Source organism: Festucalex cinctus, chromosome 14 (assembly GCF_051991245.1).
Source record: "Festucalex cinctus isolate MCC-2025b chromosome 14, RoL_Fcin_1.0, whole genome shotgun sequence".
NCBI lineage: Eukaryota > Metazoa > Chordata > Actinopteri > Syngnathiformes > Syngnathidae > Festucalex > Festucalex cinctus.
In genome coordinates, this window is record NC_135424.1 from 3,750,001 (window position 1) to 3,776,267 (window position 26,267).

Sequence of the window (26,267 nt, forward strand, 5' to 3'; positions counted from 1 at the left end):
ACCTGCCGCTTTCATTTTTACTGTACCGCAATTTAAAGTACCCCGACAACTGTCTACACACCTCAAAAGTACTTCACTGAGCGCTCGGTGAATTCTTTACCCCATAATGTGTTTATCCTTTAGGATGCATGTGTGAAAACTATCACTTACACTGCAGCTGGCGTCTTCGCAATGACTTCCATGACGTAAGCGCCAGAGGTGATGTCAGGGAAGTCTCGATGTCGGCTCTTCAGCTCTTTGGCCAGTCTGCAGAAATGGACGTGCGCGTGGAAAACGAAAAGAAAACAGATGCAATGAATAATAATAATAAAAAAAAAAAAGTGGATCATGCGCAGGAAGCGTATTATGATGTTTAGGCGTGTGCAACGTACGCTGGAGTGAGAGTCATCATCCTCACGCCGATGTACTTCTTTTTAGCAGCTGCCGTGCCTGTAGAGGGACGTGAAGACAATGATGTCATTCAGCTACTATATTGTGGTTCATCATAATCATTTTTTTTAAAAACAAACTCATGAAACAGGCCTGGACAAAAAAAAAAAAATGGTATCGCTAGAAAAGATCCTGTGCTTTAATCAGCATTAGGGATGTAACGATATCCAAACATCATGATATGATGTTATCACAATATTAAGACGTGATACAAAAAAGGTCACAACATTGTGAAAAAAATGTGCTGATACTAAAACAAAACAAAAAAACAAAACAAAACAAAAACATAACATTGTGCTTTCGTACATGATCACAATGCATATAAACAATCTACAATCTCTAATAACACTTAATATTGACTCAGTTCCCAAGCAATTACGTGTCCCTTCATCTGACCATTAACATGGATTTCAAAAATAGAAGGGCCAAAACATGCCTTGTGAAAATTAAACTGCAAAAAAAAATTGCTACCAGAGGGTGCTAAAACTGCACAAATGGAAATCAACCTGACTTTTTTTTTTTTTTTAACAGATGAGGATTGAGATATATTTTGGCAGTTTAATATCACGATATCGCCGTTATCGTTACATCCCTAATTAGCGTCACAGGTGTCTCCAAACTTGTAATCAGTCAGTCGACCCATTTGAAGTGTGATAAAAAAAAAGTTATTGTGTTGTTTGGTGACACGGCATGTATCACACAGAACATGAACGAGAGTAAACGAAGCAAATTACAAAGCAAATTATATTCAATTTTATTTTGCGCATGTGTAGTATTTGCTAATAATGTCGATATGCACTAATTAAACAAAACTATTTGTAAAACAAAAAAAAAAGGTCTCAAATGTGACATCTTAATCTATAAAAGTAGCAATTAGTTTCACAAAAAGTGTCAAATGTGCACCGATTGAAAGGGCGAATGAACAAAAATAACGTTTTTTACTCTTCGTTGACTTCTTCTAGACAAGAATTCTTATCGATAAGCAAAGAATGGGTCCACTGTGAAAATTATTTTCCAGAGATTCTCATCAGGTTGACATCATGCATGCTGGCATACTGGAAAAAGCTCATCGTTCAGTACATTCAGGAAGTCAGCTGATCTCATTTCTTTGGGCTTCGCATCATATAAAGAGCCCGATTGGACCATTTGAAAGCGGTCCAGATCGTAAAAGGATCAATTGTACAGTTGGCACTCAACGCGACGGTTGGCATCACTTGGACAAATTATCCCCCCCGTCTTCTGAACCTGATGCAGCCGTCACCTTGCAACAAGCGCCAAACACAATCATCAACATTTAACTGCCACCTTCCCCTTTGCAATTAGCCTGACTGATGACAAGCGGTTTCCTAAAGACAACACAGCTGTTAAGCTTTAATCCCGCCAGTTTCTCTTCACAACACGCTTGTGGAAATAATTTAACAGTCACTATTAAACATCTTTTTTTTTCCCCCTCTCAACTATATTCCAACCCTGGAAGATGCTGGTTAACCACTTTCCTTCCGGGTTTTAATAAACGCCTTAGACAGTTCGACACTAATCTCCTTTGTTGTTTTTTTTAGCTTGATGCAAGTGGCTAAATTTCCCAACAGCACAAGATTCACCAAACTCACTGTATTTGCTCACGTATAATGAAAATATGCTTTTTTTTAAAATAAAAATATGCTGGATAGCAAATAATTGTGTGCTCTAATCTAGCAAAATAGCACTTAACTCATTCACTCGCCGCCATTTTCACAGAAGCAATCCCGTTCGCTCCCGGCTGTTTTACTGAATTTTGATTGATTTTGCAAGGCCCACAGAATATTGTGTTCAATTGCTATAAAAGCATCTACCAAAAGAAAGATTAAAGTCTCTTCTTTCATCAGGAAAAAAAAGTATGTTTGTATCTGTTTCCATTTTGCAGCAATTAGCATTAGAAGAGAGCTAAGTTTCATCAGTTTTCACAAATCTATTTAAAATTGTAAATAATTGAGCTTTTTTTCTAGATGGCTCTGGTTGATCTCTTTTGCTCTGCTGCCACCTGCTGGCCGTTTGTGTAATAACTACAATTTCTGCAACCCTTCTTTGCAGTTGAGAGGCTGCATCAAAGCCTTCTGTATGCTCTAGCATTAAAAAACAAAACAAAAAAACGTATAAATACGTCTTTGGGACACTTGAAACATTAAAAAAAACGTATTTACACGTTATTGGGAGCAAATGAGTTAAACGTAATAGAAGCTAATGTTTTGCTAGCTGCCTATTTCGGAAATTGTTTCTATGAGGCAATTGGGAGATCACAAATTTACATAATACCGCAGAATTTCTCCGCTCCTGATTTGGAAAAGAGGCTGGGGGAAGACCCACAATTTTCAAGATGGCTGAACATGGACATGGTTGAAATTCAACTCACCTCTGGCCTGTCTGTCGTACGACTCGGCCAAGAACTGTTGGATCTTGTCGGAGGGAATGGCGAAGGAAATGCCGGCGGTCACTTTTAACGTGTTGATTCCGACCACTTCGCCGTCCTGAAAGTGTCATCAAGACTCCTGTTATGTTTGTTTTGCAGCAAAAGCACTAAAATGTTGCTGGGTCAGTTTGGCCCAATAAAACATGAAACAAGGCAATTTTAAGTCTTTTTTTAAAATCTCTTACCAGATTGACCAAAGGTCCACCAGAGTTGCCGTACTGTCAAGAAAAAAAACAATGTAAATATTTTGGGGGTATATTGCATGTTGAGAATGCAAAAGTCCACGTACGTTGATGATGGCGTCCGTCTGGATGTAGTCCATGTCGGAGTTGCTCAGTCCCAGCTCCCGGCCGCCCCGCTGGGTGGTGCTGACGATTCCCGTGGTGACGGTGTTCTGCAGGGAGAACGGGCTGCCGATGGCAACCACGAACTCGCCCGGCCTCAGGTCCGACGAGCGGCCCAGTAGTAGCACAGGAAGTTTGGTCTGCAGACGCAGGAAAATGGTAACAAATATACTTTAGTGAGGGGGAAAAAAAAAATAAAAAAATAAAAAATAAAATCAATATATATATATATATATATATATATATATATATATATATATATATATATATATATATATATATATATATATATATAGAGAGAGAGAGAGAGAGAGAGAGAGATGAACAATAAAGTTTATATGAACAAATAAAATTATTATATGCATATTAATAAATGTTGTTTATTTGAGTACATCACATATAATATTTTTTATTAGTTTATTCAAAAAAAAATTATTGCTTAACATTGTTCAATTTTTGAGCAAATCAAGTCATATGTGCACGATTTACTTTTTAATATAGATGATTTTGTGGGAGAAATAAAAACAAAAACAAAAAAAACCCAATACAGTTTAATGATTTTATAAAACAGATCCTCCAAGGCCCCAAGGCATAAGAAAACTATATCCTCCTGACTACCAGGAAAAAAAATATTGTCCAATCATGTTTATTTTGATATTCCCCAATCTTTGTGAAGTAACTGAAATACTGCAAAAGAAATAAAAAAAAAAAAAAAGTTTTTATTTTTAAGCTATGATGTGTCCACTACAGAGGACATTTTTAAAAACTTAAATGTGAGGCTCAAATACAGTTAAAATAGTTCAAACAATACTTTAATGTGTTCTTAAGAGTCTTACAGAACATTTTTAAAGCCTAAATTTGTGCAATAAAAAGTGTTATACACTTACTTTTCCTGTTATTTATTATTTATAGAAGCCATTTTCTTTTATGATGCACCCAAAGGTAGCAAAGGCGCACCCCTACACATTTGGTATCATTGGAAAGCTCTGAATGTCCTCAAAAGAGCACAAAAGGAGTTAATTCAATCGTATGAACAGTCTGATTTAAAAAGGTCCACTACAGAGGACAAATTTGAATTGCTTGTAGTCAGGAGGGCACGGTATTTTTGGAGAGGTAAAAAAAAAAAAAAAATTCCATTTACCTACATTTTTAGATTTGTATAACAGTCTGTATTTTGCTGTCATTGTTACTATTTTGTACAATTTTCTTTTGACTGAGCCAGCCTTTTGCTGTTATACAACCACTATAAGTTTTGATTCGATTCTAGTCTCATTTTGACGCCATTGTCATTATGAGATTTCACGTCGCACAACCCAACAACAGCAACTGCCTTTCCCACAGCATCCCCACAACCGGCGAGCGAAGCTAAAACGCTAGCCGTCGAAATGATTTGTTGCAGTGAAAAGTCGAGCTGACTTACGCAATTCTGTATTGCCACACGTGCGTGGAAACAGATGGCTGGGTTGAAAAAAAAAAAAAAAATCTTGTGTAGGTAAATAATGACAGTGCGGCCGACTTAGTTACAAACCGAGGAGCACGGCGGCTCGCGCTCTAGAAGCAGACGCACACAGAATGGTTATATTTATCCTTCCACGCTGGTGAAATCATCTCATGCTGCTGGGAAGGCTGCAAGTCAAACCACATCACGCTGCTGCCACTTTACTAACGCGCTCACTTCTTGCATAAAGAAATTATAATAGGCGCTTTGGTATCCGTTCTCGCAAAGGAAGTCGAGACACAATAAAAAACAATCAAGCTGAAGAAGGCCTGAACAATTAATTTAGATAACTTTCATCATTATTCGCAAACCTGTTAAAAACAATGGGAATGTGAGCTTGTTGCAACATGGCCCTGGCGGCTCGCTTATACTCTGCTGCCACCTGCTGGCCGTTTTTTGTAAAATTGCTTGAAGCGACCTCTTCATGTCAGAAGCTGTATCAAAGCCTTCTGTGTGCGCTAGCATAAACAAAAAGACATACAAACGTTTTGGGGAGTGCAGGACAAGGTATTAAAATTTTTTTATACGTTTTTGGGTTTGAATGAGTTAAGTAATATCTAGTTCTTACACATCGGTGCGGATCATAGCTGAGAGACCACCGCCTCCGCCGGGACATTGTGGCGTTGGTCTGGTCAACGCTGCGGTGTGAAAAGCAAACGTGCGACATGTGCAAACAAAAACAGATGCCTAACATGTGTAGTAGAAGTCTCGACAGCAGTCTATGAACGGACAACTCGAAACCCATTGGGAGGCAAAAGTAGAGATAGACCGATAGGGTTTTATCAGGGCCGATACAGATGCCAATAATTAATAGTCAAGGAGGCCGATAACCGATATTTCAACTGATATTCATTTTCAGTAAAAAGAGGTAATACTAATGCCACTCATGACTTTGTTGTAATGTCTGAAAGCATACATATACTAAAAAAAAATAAAAAAAAAATAAAAAAAAGTTATCAGTACGTCTTAAAAAGTTAAATGGAGAGTTAAAGAAGTAATTACCATAGCTCTGTTTTTTCCAAAAAAAAAACAAAAAACTGAACTCTTAAAAACGTTCACATTTCTTTTTTTTTAATGTCTAACAAAAACAAAAGGTTCAGAAGGTTCCCAGGGTCAGCAGCATCTATTATAAAATTAACTGAAATTGAAATTAAAATGGTTTTAGCTTTACCTTTTATTGGCCGTCAGATTTTGAAAAAAAAGGCAGATACCGATATTTGTCAAAATGCCAAATATCGGTGCCGATAATGGCCGATTATCGGTCTATCCTAAGTCAAAAGAGTTTGAAATACTAATAATTCATTCTAAAAATAAAGAGAAATGGAAGAAAAATCTGTCATGGAATGACTGAAACTTGCCAAGGTACCTGTCATGACTAGGGTCATACAAGGGTTAGGGTTGGGTCATGACCGTGTGGTCAAGTCTCTGTTTTGAAATGATGTAACAGCATCTGGTTTCAACTAGTAAAACGCTATGTGATGTCAGGAGCTATGTGATGTCAAGAATCTTTAATCTCTTTACCTGGTCAGCAGCCAATCAGATAATTTCATGTCAGTCCTGTTACCCACATGTCTAGCCTGTCTGAGAAATGTGTGTTTTTGTCGGATTATTACCTCTGTTCCTCTGTGCAACTCTCGTTGTTTCTCGCCGAGTCAAGTTTATTCTACGCCTCTCGGTGTGAATAAAGAGTTAAAATCTTATTTGTGTCTGTGCTTTGGGATCCAACCTCAGCACATAACAGTACCATAATAAATAAAAAATTACATTACTTTGAAGAATAAAAGCAATGTAAAGTTACATCATCATTGGAGATGGACGCTCACAAACAGTCCCAAAAACAAATGGAACATCAAAATATGTGAAAATGTGCCAAATGCATCAGTTTATCGGCAACGCAACGGCACTCAGGTGTGAAGCTCCTTTGGACATTATCGCCGCGGCCGGTCAGCCAAGTGCCACAAGTTGTGGTAAACAGAGAGACAAACCGTGACTCCCTCACTGCATGCAGCTCTTCAAGCCAGGACGCACGCGCCTTTCACCCAAAGACACAAGCGGGGGATTGCAATAAAAGGGCAAGATGGGAACAACGGACACCACAAATTACAGGAAGAGAATGTGACACATGCGAGTCAAGTCCACGAATTAAAAAAATTAAAAAATTTAAAAAATGACGGCTAAGCAAAGTCAGGACGATGCACGGCGGTGAGTCACACGACAGAGGACATCTGGCAGTGTCGGAATTAACGTGTTTTTAATTTATTGTCGGCAGCGGGAAGAAGCGGAACGTAAATAACAGAGGAACTTACTCGCGTTTGACGCACTTGACAAATTTTCCCACCGAGAAAAGGAGACGCGGAACGAATGAGACGGATGGACATCAGAGATGGGGGACTTCAGTCACATGACTTGACTTAGGACTAAATTGGCAAAAATGGATCAAAATGACTCAACTTGATCTATACTTGAACTGTATTTCCTCAGATGAAACTCAGATGTCCTGGACTGGACTACAATAAGTTGTCCTAAACTGGACTAAGCTCTGTTGTCTTAAACTGGACTGAACTCTGTTGTCCTAAACTGGAATGGATTCTGTTTTGTGTAAACTAGACAAGATTCACATGACCTATATGGAAGTGAAGTCTCTTGTCCTAAACTCATTCTGTTGTTCTAAATTGGACTGCGCTCTGCTGTGCTAAACTGGACTAGACCCAGATGTCCTAAACCGAACTGCAGTCCGTTTTCCAACACTGAACCAGACTCTAGTGTTCTAAGATGGTCAGGATTATATTTTCCTAAACTGGATTAGACTCAGTTCTAAACTGGGCTTAGACTCTGTTTGACGTCAACTGGTCTAGACTCACGCGTCTTAAACGGGACTGGACTCTCTTTGACTAGGCTCTGACGTGCAGAACTGGATTGGACTGTGATGTACTAAACGGGACTGGACTCTGGTGTCCTACACGGAACTACGTTCTATTGTTCTAAACTGAATACGACTAATCTTTTCCTAAACTTGATTGAACTCATTTGTCCTAAACTGGACTTTGACTTTGTTGACTAAACTACACAAAACTGAGTTGCCCTAAACTTGATTGAACTCACTTATCCTAAACTGGAAAGGAATCTGTTGCTCTGAATTGGACTGAATTTTATTGTTCTAAACTGGAGTGGAATATGTTGTCCAAAACTGGAGTAGACACACTTTGGACTGTGTTCTCTTGTCCAACTGGACATATTTGACACATGACTTACTCAATCCAAGTGACGACTTGATTCGACTTGCTTGAAAGTTAGTGAGGATACCGGATATTCTCGACAGTGTCTTGGGACTTGCTTGAAACTTGACGGTTAAGACTCAAGACCTACTTATGACTTGCACATGTGTGACCTACTCCCGCCTCTGCAGGTACGCAGCTGCCATGAAAAGAAGAGCATCTGTGTTCAAAGTTTGTTTGTTTTGTTTTTTTGTTTTACCGTGGTTACCTCAAGGCATCGTTAAAAGCAAACTATACTAACTCCCGTTTAATGGAAGCCAGGCACAAATGCAAAATCGTTAGTTATGTGCTACAAAGGGCAAATGTCTCAGTAGACTTGCGCTAAAGAGATGCAGTAGACTATTTTGTCTTCTTAAGCGTCTTCTTCAGTGTTCGCCTAAACAGGACTGGAGCCTTTTGCTTTAAACTGGACCCACTTGTGCTAATCAGGACTGCACTTTGTTGTCTTAAACTGGACTGAACAGACTTGTCCTGAACTGGACTGTTCTCTGTTGTCCTAAACGCAACTGGACACGCTTGTCAAAAACTGTACTGGACTCTGTTGCCCTAAACTGGACCCACCTCTCCTACATTGTACTGAACTCTTGTCCGGAGTATCCATTTGTCGTAAAGTGTACGATGCTCTCAGGTTCTAAAATGGACTAAACTCTGTAGTCCTAAACTAGAACGGACCACATGTCCTAAACAGGATCATAATCGTTTTTTTTAAAAACTGGACACTGCCCTTCTAAACTGGACTAGACTTTGTTGTCGTAAACTTGACAGGAACACGTATCCTACACTGGATCAATTGTCCTAAACTGAACTGCACTGTGTTGTCCTAAACAGAACTCTACTCGGTCGTTCTAGCCTGGACTGTACTCTGTTGTGCTAAACCAAACTGTACTCTGTTGTCCTAAATTGAACTGGACATGCTTGTCAAAAACTGTACTGGACTCTGTTGCCCTAAACTGGACCCACCTCTCCTAAATTGTACTCAACTCTTGTCCAGACTATCCATTTGTCATAAAGTGTACTATGGTCTCAGTTTCTAAACTGGACAAAACTCTGTAGTTCCAAACTAGAATGGACTACATGTCCTAAACAGGATTGTAATAATTTTGTTTCTCTGCTCTTCTAAACTGGACTAGATTCTGTTGTCCTACCCAGGACCATAAACTGTTTTTAGAATCTGGACTCTGTTCTTCTAAACTGGCCTAGACTCTGTTGTATTAAACTTGACAGGACCACGTTTCTTAACTCATTCACTGCCAATGACGACTATAGACGTCAAAAATCCAAGCAAACAGCCAGTGCAAATTTTGACAAGAAATTTGAATTTAGTTTTAGTTTTTCATTGTTTTCATTCATAGTTATTAATCATTGTTGTTATGAATAACAACGATGACAACAATTTCATTGCTAAGTGCTACCATCGTGCGTAGAATGGATTCCTGTTACCCTACAACACGGGCGTTGACGTTCTTGTGATCTGTCTTGGTCTTACTGAGACCACATACTGGGTCTCGGCCTCCAAAAGCCAATTTTAGTCGACTAAAATTGCTCTTTATTTTTGTTGACTAAAATTGGATTCAAACTAAAATACAATCAGGTGACTGAGTTATGACTAAGGCTTTAATTAAATTTAGTCAGAAGACTATAACTAAAACTAAATTCAAATTTCTTTTTTTTTTATTATTATTAAAATTTAAATTTTAAATTGTATTTTTTTTTTCTCTCAAAATTAACACTGGCTGTTTGCTTGAATTTTTTACGTCTATAGTTGTCATTGGCAGTGAATGAGTTAAACTGGACCAATTGTCCTAAACTGGACTCTACTCAGTTGTTTTAACCTGGTCTGTACTCAGTTGTTCTAAACCAAACTGTACGCTGTTGTCCTAAATTACACTTGACCCACTTGCCCTAACTGGACTGAACTCTTTTCTTCAAAACCGGACTAAACACGTGACAATCAACCATCTGTAATCCATTTACTTCGAAGTACTCTATCAGGCTAAAAATGTACATTCGGTGTCCTCGAACAACCGACTAACCATCCCAGGTGTTAGTCAGAGCCGCCCTCACACCGTGGTCACAAAGCTAAGCTAAAGTTGTTGACACGGGCGCATAAAAGCACTTGGGTTTCCCTTCAATGTGGAGCTGCTAAAGGTCCAGCAGTTCACATAAGAGCAAACATCTGCGTTTGATGTGTTTAAAGTTCTGGCGAGACGCCGCAAAGAAAACCCTTTGAACTTCCCAAATCACAATGATGGGAAGGAGAAGAGGCATGGTGTGGCCATTTTCTTTACCGTCAAACGTGTACTTATGCGGACCACTTAAGTGACGCTGACCGGCCACATGTGACCGTCAGCGTGGGCGGACGCTGTATGTGGACGAGCGTTATGTGGACATGTGTAGGTTTCAGAATGAGTAACGGCTGGGAGGGAGATTTTAAATGTCTGACTCAATTATAATGTACATGAGCGGCGTCTTCGTGGAATGGACGGGGCATGCTGGGATTTGGTATAATCTCACAAAGGGGGTTCGAGTGTTACGGTAAAAGCAAGACCGCAACTAATCCTTGGCTAAAAAATTAAATGCCTCCACTTAAATAGATGCCTCCTTTTTAGCTCTTTAGTAAATAAAATTACAGGTGCAAGTACAAGTCATCGATCGCCTTTCTCCTTGCAACAATTCTGTCCAGATGTGCAAATAAATATTTGAGTTGTCCACACAAATTAACATCTCTGTCTTGCTCTCAGGGAAAAAAACAACTTGTAAAGGCCTCCTTTCGAATTGATGCATCTTTTTTTCTTTAAAAAAAAAATAAAATCTCTTTAGTAAACTAGACTAAGTGCAATTTGTGGAGAAATTGCGTGGGAATGCTGAAAGCCGAATGCTAAAATTTGAATGCACGTGGAATGCATTTGAAATTATGAAATTATAACCTGAAAGTGACACTTAGAAAAAGTTCAACGTCTGCCCCATTGGAAATGAATGGGTAAAAGGTTGATATTGAATGTTAAATTGTGCAAATACTGTAAGTAATGTGGAATCAAACGATTATATAGGTGCAAATTTTTGAAGCTAGTTGTCGTTGAAATTTGAACAATGTAAATTGGAACTATTATGCGGGAGTTGTTACGCAGCAAAAAAAAAAGTGTGGAGAATAAAAATCACATTAACATATGTGGGAATGCTGAAGCATTCCCGCAATTAAATAACAGATGAGTACTCGTCATGCATTCCCTTTCTCCTTGTAATAATTCTGTTGACTAATCAATGGACAGAAGGGTCAACCCATTCACATGACTTTGTAAAAATAAAGGCCTCATCTCAAATAATATCTCCTTGAAAAAAACCCAAAACTTTTTAGCAAATAAATTAAGTATGCAGTCAGGGTCCATGGAAGAAGTTCTCCATTCCTTTTTCTCTGTGTCGCCCAATCAACGAACAGTGCCAACTATACCCAAGCATCAGTGTAAGTAAAGACCTCCTCTCAAATGGACGCATCCTTTTTTTCCCCTCAGAAATTAAATTAAATAGTAAATGCAAAGTTTCACATTCCATTTCCCATCATTTAACTTCTATGTCAACCAATCAACAGACAACAGCCCGAAAATTTGGATTTGGGAGAAGCTAGACAATTTATAATGATGTAATGACTCAGTAATGACTTACAGCAGTTTTTTTTAAGATGAGGTAAGTGCTAATAACCACGGTATCATGGTGGTCAAGTATTTCCTGTCCACTAGAATGTCAAAAAGTCGAACGGGACCCACACGGGGAGCGTGCCAGTGTTAAATTTAGTCTCTTTTATTCTCGGAATTTAGAACCACTTTTGTTTCCACGGGACAAAGAGATGAGAAGATGAGCAAAGCCGGGGTCAAAGAGAGGGAGACATTTCAGTGATTCATTCTTCTTGGCCTGTTTATGAAGGTCTTTCCACTGGCAAACACACTTTGCAGCCTTCCGTGTCCCTGCTGAGTCGTCTTCCACTCAAACACACATACAGTGCGCACACACTTTTGTCCACAGCCACTGATTATCCGGGGATGTAATGTCAGAATCTCGTATTTCCGCAGGAAACGTTTACCCGATGTAGCAGATTTCATATACGGACGCAGGATCTTTTTTTTTTTTTTTTTTTTCCTCTTCTCTCTCTCGGCAAATAAACGCAGACATGTTTCCTAAAGCGTCTCGAAAACCAAAACCAGCACCCGGCAAATTTTCCACACAGAATGTTGGGTTTATAATAATAGGTGGACACACACTGCGCAGTTCCTGTAGGCACTGCGATGCAAAGATGAGCCGCTGATACTTGGACGCTGGTGATTCACTGCTCTTTTAAACTATTTACAGCACATTTAAAAAGTATTCACAGCGCTTCAATTTTCCCACATTTTCTTATGTCACAGTCTTATGCCGCTGATTTTTGAAGGGAAAACGTTTATTTAATCCATTTTGGAAGTTCATGGTGGTTGTACAATCAATAAATTGATTGGATTCAGAATATGTTCATAAGGCGGGAAAAAAAAAAACGGTTGTATTTTAGGTCATTTATAATTAGCATGTCAGCACGCTACTGACAGAAGGCAGGGGGGGAAAAAATCAAACTGAAGAGCAAAAAAATGGTCTCACTGGAACTGGATGTACTCTTGTTTGTCTTTTCGTCCAATTTAATGATTTCCAAGAGAGAAAATTAAAAGAGTAATGAACGTAAAACAAACAACTTCAGATCATGTTTAGCTGCTAGCGAGCATGCTCACTTTTGCGAGACATCAGCAGAATTCCACCATAAGTCCTTGAATCCTAAACATAAAAATGCTTGTATATAGATATTTTATTCAATAAAGTGATTGCTCTATTTTTCTTTTCATTAAGGTATCAATTAATGTTAGTGTTAGGCTAAGGAGTAAGCTTGCAGCTAAGCTAATGTTAGCCACCAGAGTGGGGACATAGCATTTTTGTTTCCCTAAACTTCTTTTTGGACATTTACTGTTGAGTAAAGCAAATTCCAAAGAATAAGGAATAAAGATCAGATGATATATGCTCACTTTCACTGGATTTCAGCAAAACCCCTCATATCCAAAACATAAAATCCAACTAGAAACATGCCAAGCAGCTAAGCTAATGTTAGCTGGTGAGTGGAAACAAAGGTAGCGTTTAGTCATCCAACTATTTAAGTTATTCTCCCTTTATCAGTTTTTAATGTTTGTCTTCTTGGACAATTAACGTTTGAGAGGGACAAATCCAAAAGGATAACAAATAGAATTGGTTAATCTAGCCTTTTAGCTGCTAGCAAGTTTTTTCACTTTCCCTGGATTATTCCGGCATAATCCGTGTATCAAGAACCGTAAAATACTTTTTTTTTGACAATGCACATATGTCATCGGTTGATGCGAACGCTGAGCTAAGAACAACACCGAGCACCCAAGCTAATGTTAGCTGACAAGCGCAGGCAAACATGCTATTTCATCATTTCATTATTTGTTTTGTGTTTTGTTTTTCTCTCCCTGTACTCGGTACAGTTTCTTTCAACATGTGCACCGTCCTGGCCAAGCGTTTGCGGCTTTATTCCGCTAGTAAAAATCATGTTTGGCCTTCACAGTGAGAAAAGCTAAGCTATGCTGCAGAAGCCAGCCTGTAAAATGCTCTTCCACGCTATTATAAATTGAAGCTTTTCAAAACTTTCTGGGCTTCCACACACATGATTAAACTCCAAGCTGCTAAACGAGTGAATGTATCCACTTTTGAGTGAAATAATGATATGATACGAGTCTTTATTGTGCATCTTTATTGTGCGTCGCCACGTGCCACGGTAGCCCTCCAAGACGACGCAGAGCATCCGTTTTCTAGGCCAGTTTACCGCATTTCTGCCTTTACCCCAGTCCAATTTCCCAACCCCCTTCCCCTCCAAAAACCACCATCCCCCCTCCCCTTATTCCCATATCCTCTGAAGTTCCAGACGTATAATGTATTCCCCAGAGTTTAAGGCCTTGACCGCAAACCTCGGCAATGGAATACAGTCCACTTTCACCAATGGACGAAGAGACAAAGAAAGTCTTTGCCTTTTTAACGCGGGCTTCTCAGTTTTACGACGCTCCCGACATTTGAGGTTATGGACGGGGCGCAATAAACCAGTTTGCATAGTGGCGCAAGAATATGCAGTAAGACACGCTCAGTTAACATAACTTACTCGTTTTCATTGCGTTGTTTTACATTTATGGGCGACATGTGTTTTTTTCTGAAAAATATTTGCAGTAATTGTGACTTCACTACGGCATTAGTAGATGTTATAATTTCGTTTCATAAATTGAATTTTCTTGATTTAAGATTTTGCATAATCTAGTAATATCAAAGCGCAATATAGCACTTTATTTTAACTCTTTCACTCCCAGCCATTTTCACAGAAGTAGTCCCGTTCGCTCCCGGCTGTTTTACTGGATTTGGACTGATTTTGCAAAGCCCACAGAATATTGTGTTCAATTGCTATAAAAGCATGGAATCTACCAAAAGAAAGATTAAAGTCTCTTCTTTCATCAGGAAAAAAAAGATGTTTCTATCTGTTTCCGTTTTGCAGCAATTAGCATTAGAAGAGAGCTAAGTTTCATCAGTTTTCACAAATCTATTCAAAATTCTAAGTAATTGAGCTTTTTTTTCTACATGGCCCTGGTTGATCTCCTTTGCTCTGCTGCCACCTGCTGGCCGTTTGTGTAATAACTACCATTTCTGCAACCGTTCTTTGCAGTTGAGAGGCTGCATCAAAGCCTTCTGTATGCTCTAGCATAAAAAAAAACAAAAAAAAACGTATAAATACGTCTTTGGGACACATACAACATTAAAAAACGTATTTACACGTTATTGGGAGCAAATGAGTTAAGCATTTTTTTTTCTTGTAAAAATCATCAGTTCTTGGTTTCGTTAAATTTACTAAGCTTATTTTTCCTCTTTCCAGTAAATATAGTAACAGCTCAGTGATCTAGTGGTCGAGTGTCTACACTCGGACTGGGAGGTTGCGGGTTCAATCCCTGGCTGGGTCATACCAAATACAATCAAAATTGGACCCGTTTACCTTCCTGCTTGACACTCAGGGTAAGTTGGCCAAACATAAATGAGCACGTATGAATTTTAAGAAAATAGTTCTATGCATTTACAGGTTGAAAAAACGTCAATATGACTTGGTTTTTAGTCTAAAAATACTATTTTCAAGACTGCTATGGTTAATATAGTATTATTTTCTTAGTTTTCAGAATCTTAGGTAAATTTAAGTAAAATTTTCTGGTTCTGTTGGCAGAAAATTTTGCGTATTTGGAGTAATAATTTTCTTATTTTGCTATATTTTTTTCTTAAATTTTCTACTGTCCTTTTCGCAGTGGACGGACTGCAGCACCTTCTGACTTTAAGTTACATTGACAACAGTGGAACGAAACTCAACAACTACGTGCTCCTGTGATGTTCGCACTTGCGCTAAATTAAAAGTGATGCCGCCTGTTTAGCGGCTAGTTAAGTCATGCAATGGAATGCAACAGCAGTCGGACGCAATTTGAGAACAGCGAGGACACCGCCACCGTCTTCATCCTTCATCTTCGCCATGTCTGCACAACAAAAACAAAATATAATGACAGCGCCGGCGGCGTCAGACGCAAGACGACCCGAGCAGGAAAGCCCCCAGAGGGGAAAGCCTGTCATCAAGCGCTTCTGCTGCACGCCTTCATTACAGGACGAGTCGGTGAGAAAAAAACAAAAAAACAAAACAAAACAACAAAGCCGCTCGTTCGCAGAAGAAGAAGGCGCAAGTGTCACGGGCCTGATTGTCCCTCAGCGTTTTGTTCAATTTGCAAATTACGTGCGGAACATTTTGTGCAATTTCTTACTCATCACTTTTTCTACAGTTTCAGACTTACTTGTGCTTACAATTTCATAACAAATTCCCCCCCCATTTTGTATCATAGGAAAAAGAGACGTTTGCGTTTTCAAGAGGTGGCAATGAACTCTTTACGTTGAATTTGTGTCAGCTAAAGATGATAATATGAAGGTTGATGTACACTTCATACCGTCGACAAAATGTTATGTAGCCTTAAAAAAAAAAAAGAAAAAAAAAAAAGAAAGAAATTTGAAGAACATTCAATAGGTTATGTGTATGGAGGACCAAAACTACCAAAATTCGAAATAAATAAATAAATAAATAAATAAATAAATGACTAAAAGTGAAAATAAAAATCAATATAAAAAAAATCTAATTAAAAAATTATATTAAAAAATAAATATAAATGGAAATAAATCCGTTTTTATTTTCACTTTTGGTCATTTATTTAGTCATTTAGTTATTCATTTATTTATTTATTTATTTAATCATTTATTTATTTATTTAGTCATTTATTTATTAAGTAATGTATTTATTTATGTAGTCATTTATTTAGTTAGTTAGTCATTTATTTATTTATTTAGTCATTTATTTATTTCGAATTTTGGAAGTTTTGGTCCTCTATATATGTGGAGCAGAGCTGCGACTAATTGGAATGTTTTTGTCATATTTACATAACAATGTACATAATAAATACAATTATTAGTGTTACGTCATAAAGGCCGTTTTTATTTTATTTCATCTTTTAAAGGGTCACTTGATTCATTGAGCCATTTTCTGCAGTAAAATGTTCATATTTTGTCCAGAATTAATTTGATAACGTCATTATGTGAGCCCTGATCGGCCGTTACGTACTTCCTCAGCACAGGTGATGTCATCTTCAGTTGACAGCAAGTGGAAAAATGAGTTTTTAAAGGTATTGATTGTACATGAAAAATAATGACTACTTCATTCTGGACAAAATATGAACTTTTTACTGCTTGAAAATGGCCCAATGGGGGAAGTATCCCTTTATATACATATTTTATACTTAAAACATTACTGTTAAAATCTCGGCTATACCAAAAGAGGGAAGAGATAAGAGGGAATGTGCATCATATAGGCCAATATCGGTTCTTAATATTGATTACAGATTATTTACTTCAATAATGGCGATACGATTAGAGAAGTTTCTACCTATGCTAATACATAACGACCAGACAGGTTTTATACGTCGTCGACAAACACTGGACAATATACGTAGGACGCTACATGTTGTGGATTATATACAAAAAAATAATATTGAAGCAATGGTAATTAGTGTGGATGCTGAAAAGGCATTTGATTCAGTGAATTGGGGCTTTCTTTACAAGGTTCTTCATAAATTTGGTTTTCATAATGATACGATAAAAATTATACGGGCGCTGTATACCAACCCAACAGCGAGGGTCAAAGTCAATGGTTATCTTTCTCACAGTTTTATTTTAGAGAGGGGCTCAAGGCAGGGGTGTGCATGGTCACCATTACTTTTTGCACTTTACCTAGAGCCATTAGCCCAACACATTAGACAGAACAGAGACATTCGAGGGATTGTCATCAATGGGATAGAACATAAATTGGCGTGTTATGCTGATGATATTTTGGTTTATTTGGGAAATCCAACTCAATCACTACCCAAGATTATGCAATCATTTGAGCAATTTGGTTTGCTGTCTGGATATAAAATTAATGTGCAGAAAACTCAACTGCTTACATATAATTATGACCCCCCCACACATATTAAGGATAACTATCCTCTTGCATGGCAAACAAAATCTCTGAAATACTTGGGAATTATTTTGCCAAAAGAACTGAATAGACTGTCCGTGGTCAATTATCTACCTCTTCAAAATAGGCTCAAGGAAGATGTAGGAAGGTGGAACTTAATCCCCTTCTTTACTTTTAGTTCAAGAATTGAATCAATCAAGATGAACATACTTCCGAGATTCCTATACTTGTTCCAGACCCTGCCAACAGAATTGAGTCAAAATCAGTTCAATGAATGGGACAAAATGTTACTGAAGTATATATGGCAGAATAAGAGACCTCGAGTTCGTCTCAAAACCTTGCAGCTGTCTAAGGAGAAGGGGGGATGGGGACTACCATCACTCAGGGAATATTATTGTGCATCTCAAATGAAAGCAATGGTGTACTGGTGTGACCCGACATATGATGCACAGTGGAAGAGAATGGAAGAGGGTGTGGTTCCGATCCCCATACAAGCCATCCTTGCTGACAGACAAATTCAAAATTATATAGATGCTATAGACAATCCGTGGGTTAAATTAACCCTCAAAGTTTGGAAGATGACTTTAAAACGATATGATCTAGGTAAGGAAATTGTGGCTCTGAAATGGTGTGCATATGATTCAGATTTTATGCCCAACAAATCTGACATTGGATTTAAAAATTGGACAACAAGAGGGATAACGGCTCTATGTAAGATAATGAATGGTGGTCAGCTGCTTGGTTTTGAGGCACTCCGGCAAAACTATGGTCTTGAAAAACAAGATTTCTACCGATACCTACAGATGAGACATTATGTTGAAACAAAACTGAAGGAGGCGAGAGGTGTACAAGTGGATTTGATAGGCATGTTTAGAAAAGTTTATGATTCAAAAATTGAAGGCAAGATTATTTCAGGCATATATAAGGCTCTTTCTAATCTTAAACCATATTCTACATCTTATATTAAAAATAAGTGGGAAACAGAGGGGGAGCTTAACATTACGGAGGAGGAATGGACAATGATATGGAGGTATCAATGGAAATGCACCAGCTCGTTAAGCTGGAAAGAGTTTGGTTGGAAAGGGTTGATAAGATATTTTATCACACCTGAGCAAAAATCCCACTATGATAATAATCCCCCGACTTGTTGGAGAAATTGTGGCAGTCGCAATGCAAACCACTACCACGTGTTCTGGAACTGCTCTTTTATTAAAGTCTATTGGGAGGAAATTCACAAGGCATTACAGAATATATTTAAACGTGTAATATTCTCTGAGATTAAATTTTTGTGGTTTGGACATATCCCTCAGGACTGGTTGAAAAAAGACAAACAATTGGTTAGCATTTTGTTGGTTGCTAGTAAAAAGGCTCTAACTAGGAAGTGGTTGACACAAGAAACCCCAACGCTAAATGAGTGGATTGACATCACTATGGATATTTACAAAATGGAAAAAATAACGGCATACGTCAATCATAGAAGTGGACAATTTATTTCCTGCTGGGAGAAGTGGATTCATTTTGTAAAACCCCTTAGGCTGGACTTTAATTTTGACAATGATTGAATGAGTCTGAAAAAGACATTACTCCCTATTTGTTTTTTGTTTTTTTGTTTTTTTTTGTTTTTTGTTTGTTTTTTCTTTTAATAGTTTTATAGCGACAACTTATTGAGTATAAGTATGTATAGGTGTTTCGTTTGGTATGTGATTCAGATCTGCATTACGAAGACAGATGTTTTGTACATATGGAGTGTGATTCAAACGTTTTGATTTCTGTTTATTTTCTGTGTTAAAGAATTCAATAAAAAGTTCATTACAAAAAAAAAAAAACATTACTGTTAAAAATGAATTTTTATGTTTAGCGGTGTTGTTAGCATTTACAGACAGTAGCTAATAAAGTAACTTTCCTTTTTTTTTTTTTTCCTTTTATTATTTTTTTTGAACATATAAACAAATGAACAGCAGAGATAAAACAAAAAACAACAACAATCAAAATAGAAGAAAATCCCAATAACATAATCATTCAATTAATCATAACTTACATGTTCAAAAGGGAGTAGGAAGAAGTTAAAAACTTATCTAGTCCTACCCCTTTTACTAAATATATTTAAACTTATTTCATTATTAATACAATTTTCATTTACTGATTATTAAAAATAATAATAATAAAATAATAAATGATATATATAACCCAAGTTATATATATATATATATACACAAGTGCACTTAACCTATTCACATTTACCAAAAACATATATACATAAATTTACTAAACATATACCATAATACCTATCCAGATCACTTACACATACTCACATGTACATTTTTCATATAACTTGCAATCTTACTTTTAAAATCAGGCAATGGAGTTTTTTTTAAGGTAACTGCAGCAACACTGGTGATCATTTAAAAAAAAAAAATGTTTCAAATGTAAAAAAAATGGGTTGGCGTGTACCTCACACAACATTCCTGCATGGTAGCATTAGCATGTCGCGCGAATGCCTCGCGTCCGGTCGACCGACGGGGAAATGAACCCAGACAGGTAGAGCGAGCGAGCGAGCGCAAAGCAAACGCGTTGTTGTTTTAATGCTCTTTTTTTTTTTCCCAGCAGCAAGTGTAAGCCTGTGAAATTTCGCCGGCTGAGCGGTTAAGCGCCGCTGCCTCATAACAACCACTGGGTTCGAGTGTTGGCACGGCGCCTTCCTGTGCTGAATTTGCACGTTCCCCCCCCTTTGCGCTTGTGTGGCTTCCAAAAACATGCTAGGTCCGCCAAAGACTCTAATTTATCTTCACTTGTTGACGTAAACGCTCGTGAAAACGTCGAGACGGTCATTTTCTATAGTGCTTTGACCTCATTAGAGTCGCGGTGGAGCTTCAAACACGGAACCACAGAACTGTGAGGGAGACAAGCTAACCAAGCTAACCAAGCTAACCAAGCTAACCAAGCTAACTGTGCTATTGGATTAATAGACGCGAAAGTTTCAAAGGTTTCAGTATCAGAGGATTGCGTGTTTTGATGCGGACAATATTTTGCGCTTTTGACTACTGATGACAGCACTGGGAGCAACTTAGATTTGCTGTGTAGGTGTTAATGGTCTGTTTAAAAAAAAATAAGCTAGAAAAAAAAACTAAAAAGAGCATTAAGTCTTGGTCATAAAAGTATGAGTGGTTTATTGTTGTGACATTTTAATGTGGTTAACCTATTTTCACCACATTCGAAATGTTGAATCAACATTTTACGATGTTCGACTGTGTAAACAGAACAGTCACCAGATTTTCCTCTGGAGGCATAAAATTGCTTCCGCCAAGCAAACGTGGATGTTTCGGTTAATCGGAAACAACAATAAATACAAAAAAAAACAAGAGCGCTTTCTGCTTAAATACCTGGAACAAAAGTAACAAGTGGGACCTAAAAAAAAAAGAAAAAAAAGGTGCATGCTCCTGCATTCTCACTTTATCCTCCGTCTGCCTTATTGTGATTTACCAGCAGCAGACAAGCACCCGTGCCGTTAAAATGACGAACGACTCAGCAGCGGGACCTCGCGTTGATTTAGTCGACAAAGTTGACACTTTGAGAGTCCTGCACATGAAACTCGAGCTTCCTGGGTAATAATCACGATAGGTTCATGCATCGGTTTGTAACTTAACCTTCAAGAATCTGCTGAAAGAAAACAGGTACTGTGTGGAAAACGTCTAGACAGCAGATCTCGGCATTAGGACAAGATGGTTATAGGAGAAAAAAAATGAAATAAAAAAAAAAATATAATAATCATGGTCGTTTTGCTTGATATTTAAATGTAATTTAATTAATTTAATTTTAATTTCAAGTAGTATCGTTTGTATATTATTATGATATAATGAATAAATTACATTTAATGTAAATAATAATTGCAGTACAGTGCATATTTAATTTTTAAACTTTTTTATATTGAATTGCTATGAATTTACTGTATCAATGACTAAAAAATAAAACCTTATTTAAATTAGGGGGAAAAATTGTACATTTCATTGTAAATTTAGATATAAAAATTAGATTGATGTGTGATATATATATATATATATATATAAATATAATTTATTCAACTACCGAAACACTTTAAACATAACTTGAAAGAACCAAGAAAATAATTTAATAACAGAGTAAAAATAATAAAACATTACAATTATACCAATAAAAACGATAATACAAATAATACCGGTTGTTCCTGCTATGCCCACATTGGCCTATGAGGGGCACTGTGATCCCGTGCATGCATTGAGCACACATTTAGATGAAGATACAAAGAGTAGGAGAAGATTTAGAATTGTGCTCAAATTAATATAACTTGAGTTTGCGAATGAATAGTCATTATTTGAAGGAATGTCACTCCTGGAACTAGACGCTAATTTTCTATTAGCCTGGTAATGGGGTTTTGCATTGACAGTTAGCATTAGCACTGGTAATGTTTCTAAAATCAAGGATGTAGTATCGAAATACTGCTGCTCCATTTGTAGTTTATTTGAGTATGTATGTATATATATATATATTACCCTCGTAATGAAAATGACACAACAACCACTCACCGGCGCCTCGATCTTGATGAGGGCGATGTCGGAGCGCTCGTCCACGTCCTTGATTTTGGCGTCGTAGATGGCGCCGCTCTGGAGCTCCACCTTGACGCGGTGCTTGTTGGCCACCACGTGCGCATTGGTCACGATCTGGCCGTCGTCGGCCACCACGAAGCCCGAGCCGCTGGCCACGGCCACCTCGCGCTTGGAGTACGTCATCCTCACCGGGAAAAAGTTCAATAAATAAATACATTAAAAAAAATAAAAAAATCGTAGCCTTATTAATCCACATTTATGTTGTAGGTTTGTTGGTGGTTTTTCAGAATTAAATTTCTTATGCTTAACTAAATAAGTTTTTATCAAACGGTTCAGTTTCAACACTCTTTTCATGCTGTTAATTTAATTTTGTGCATACACTATTAGGGATGTAACGATATCCAAATATCACGATATGATATTATCACGATATGAAGCTCACGGTACGATAATTATTACGATATTGTGGGGAGGTTGGCGATATTGAAAAAAGGTCACAATATTGTAAAAAAAAATAATATATATATGCAGACCACATTGAGTTCCTCCACATATTGACTCGCTTCAAAGCATTTTACAATTTTACAAATTCATCTGACAATTAGTGGATTTTAAACATAGAAGGGCCAAAACATACCTCATGAAAATTAAACTGCACTAAAAAACTAGCCACCAGAGGGTGCTGTAACTGCACAAATGGAAATCAAACTGACTTTTTAAACAGATGTATAGCTTTTATGTATCGTGTATATTGACGATGACGATATTGTGTCAGTTTTAATATCACAATATCACGATATTGCCGGTATCGTTACATCCCTATACACTATTGCTCATGAAATGATGCAAATTTCCCCATTGCAAGCCTAATAATGGTTATCTTAACATGAATTTTTTTTTTTTAAATAATTTTCTGTCATTTTAGACAGAACATATAAAAATGACAGCTTTTATCACGAGCATATCAATCCAGTGAAGAAGGTGGAAAAAATTTGCAATGAAACAGTAGGGGGCAGCATACAAATGATGAACACAAGGGTATCGAGCAGTGAGCCTTGAGGGACACCAAGCTTGAGTCTTTTCTGTCCTAGTTTCCTCTATCACTTAGAAAATGTACGTTTGCTTGCATGCGCGTCTGCTTAACTGCGAAACGAAACGAATGAACCCAGAAAAGCTTCCCAGTGGAACGTTTGCGGAAATTTCCTGAACGAGGACCAGAAAACTCCGGTGTCAAGGCAAACAAAAGCAGCGGCGCTGGAAATGAGAGACAGATTGGAGAGGGATGACTCAAGACTGGAGACACGTCGCAGCAACAGCAGCAGCAATGATAACGATGCCAAGAGAGGCGACAGGAGGAGGAGGAGCACGACGCAGGTCACGAGGTGGGGGGAGGAGCATAAAACAGGAAGCCGGAAGATGGATGATGAAGAAGACAAAATGTTTGGATAGAACGGGTGGTTGAGTACGCAGGTGGGCCGTAAATTTGACAGCACTCACCCACACACGCTCATAGACACGGAAAAGAAAACGTGCGCGCATAGACACACGCAGGTGCTGCTTCTTACTTGCGGTAGAGCTCAATGTGAACCACAGCTGGCGCAATTTTCTCCACCACGTCGGCAATGAAGTTGTACTTGTGTCTCGGGCTGTCTGGGTTATCCTGAGCTGGAAATGAAAAAGTTGCACACGCACACGCGGTCAATATAAGAAGACAATTCAACACAAACGCGAGTCAAAGAAGCCGACGCGCTACGTGAACGTACGAATACAAACAAGTTGGTCATAAACGAGGACGGAAATGACGAGTTCGGCTGCGGTGCAGACCGTCTCGGTCGGGTCTGACACACACGCACGCATGCACATTCGCACGTTCACGGCAAAAAACAAATGGTCGTTTTGCACAAAACAACCCACAAAGTTGGGTCAAAATGACATAAGTAGCGGCTGAGTCGGTCCAATTTTTGACCAATATTGGGTTATTTTTAGACCCAGCAGTGTGGGGTATGTATAAAGTTTCAAGCACAACTGTCAAAACTGGTTTTTTTTTGTTTGTTTTGTTTTAACATACAAAATATGGGTCGTTTTGTACAAATCAACCCAGAAAGTTGGGCCAAATTGACCCAATTAGTGGGATGTTAAAATTTTTAACAGTATTGGGTTATTTTTGACCCAGCAGTTTTTAGAGTGTAGGGTATGTATAAATTTATCACACGACTGTCAAAGCTGTTGTTTTTTTTACAAATTTTTTTGGGGTTGTTTTGTATAAAACAACCCAGAAACTTGGGTCATATTGACCCAAGGAGCAGCCGGGTCGGTCCAATGTTTTACCAGTATTGGGCTATTTTTGACCAGCAATTTTTAGAGTGGTGTGTATAAGGTTTCAAGCACAACTGTCAAACTTTTTTTTTTTTTTTTTTTTTTTTTGTACAAAACCACCCAATTAGCAGGATGGTCTTTTTTTTTTTTTTTTTTTTAATTACCAGTATTGGGTTATTTTTGACCCAGCAGTTTTTAGAGTGTAGGGTATGCATACATTTTGTATAAAACACAACTGTAACTGTTGTTGTTGTTGTTTTTTTTGTTGTTTTTTTGTAATACAAATAAAATGGGGCGTTTTGTATAAAACAACCCAGAAACTTGGTTCAAATTGACCTAAGGAGTGGCTGGGCCACTCCAATTTTTAACCAGTATTGGGTTATTTTTCACCAACAGTTTTTAGAGTAGTATTTATAAAGTTTCAAGCACGACTGTCAAAACAGTTTTTTTGGGGGTTTTTTTTTCAATCATCGGTTCGTTTTGTACAAATCAACCCAGGAAGTTGGGCCGAATTGACCCAATTAGCGGGATGGTCCAATTTTTGACCAGTATTGGGTTATTTTTGACCCAGCAGTTTTTAGAATCTAGGGTATGTATACATTTTCAAACACAACTGTAAAACTGTTGTTGTTTTTAAATTTTTGATTTTATTTTTTTAAAAACGGGTCGTTTTGTACAAAACAACCCAGAAAGTTGGGTCAAATTGACCCAAGTAGCGGGTCGGTCCAATTTTTGACCCAGCAGTTTTAAGAGTGTAGGCCAGGATGTGTAAACTTTCAAGCACTGTGAATATACACACAAAGAGAACACACTCTACAACAACAACAATCCTAATTTCCATTCTTTCTCTCTCACTTTCACATTCGACATATGCACACGCACACTCGCCATCACCCAACCCTGGCATTCCCAACCTTCACCTTATCTCCCCCACCTTGGTTTGACATATTCGACATTTCTTCTCGCGGCCCTCACACAACACGCGGCAGGTTCGCCCACGCGTCATCCCACCAAGCGAGCAGTCAGTCAGTCCTTGACGCGGGCAAGTCAGGAAACGTTTGCGAGGTACACCTGCTAATTAAGTTGTGTACCCAGTCGACGCTTTTAGCAGCGCTCCCCTCAAAAGAAAAAAAAACAAAAAAAAAAACGTTGCCACGCCTTTCATTCGCAAATATCAGTCATTACTTGTGCGGGTAGTGGGGGGAACAATTTGGAGTCAAAAGACTCCCAGGAGGTCGTACTTGAAAGCACGGAGGTTATCCTGTTGTAAAGCAGTGCTTCTCAATTTTTTTCTGTTATGCCCCCCCCAGTAGGAAGAAAACATCCCCCCCCCCCCCCCCCGTGACTATAAATAGTATCATAAGCACACCTCTGCATAACATTGTCTCCGTATTAATGTATAAGAGAATAAAAAAAAAAGAAATAAATATGGAGCAACTTAGAACAAAGAATAGCTTTACTAACTGTAACAGAAAAGATCTAAAGTGCATCTGAAATTCAAAAATAAAATTAAATCCTTAATTAAACTATAAACATATTTTGACTGACCATGTCATCCATATGACACGGGAAAATAAAATTACATAAAATCAATAAATAATTATGAGAGCTCCACTGCCCCCTAATGTAGTGGAGGTGCAATTGCACTTTATTCTACGACAGTCAAAAAAAATAACGTAAAAATCAAAATAAAAAATACGCGCCCCCCCCCCCTTGATGGAGCCTCGCACCCCCCTGGGGGGGGGCCCGCCCCACTATTTGAGAAGCACTGTTGTAAAGGATGATAA

At 38.1% G+C, this 26,267-nt stretch overlaps 1 protein-coding gene across 1 annotated transcript in view; it reads right to left on the bottom strand.

Moving 5' to 3' along the window:
- The window catches only part of LOC144001263 (serine protease HTRA1A-like), a 35,014-nt gene that overhangs the window by 2,586 nt on the left and 6,161 nt on the right, over positions 1–26,267 (bottom strand). The window contains exons 2-8 of the mRNA XM_077495442.1: positions 23,730–23,829; positions 22,144–22,348; positions 3,165–3,359; positions 3,061–3,093; positions 2,819–2,933; positions 372–429; positions 151–246 (exon numbers count right to left, since the gene is read on the bottom strand). Coding sequence (XP_077351568.1) covers positions 151–246; positions 372–429; positions 2,819–2,933; positions 3,061–3,093; positions 3,165–3,359; positions 22,144–22,348; positions 23,730–23,829 — 802 coding nt within the window. The remainder of the gene's footprint in view (positions 1–150; positions 247–371; positions 430–2,818; positions 2,934–3,060; positions 3,094–3,164; positions 3,360–22,143; positions 22,349–23,729; positions 23,830–26,267) is intronic.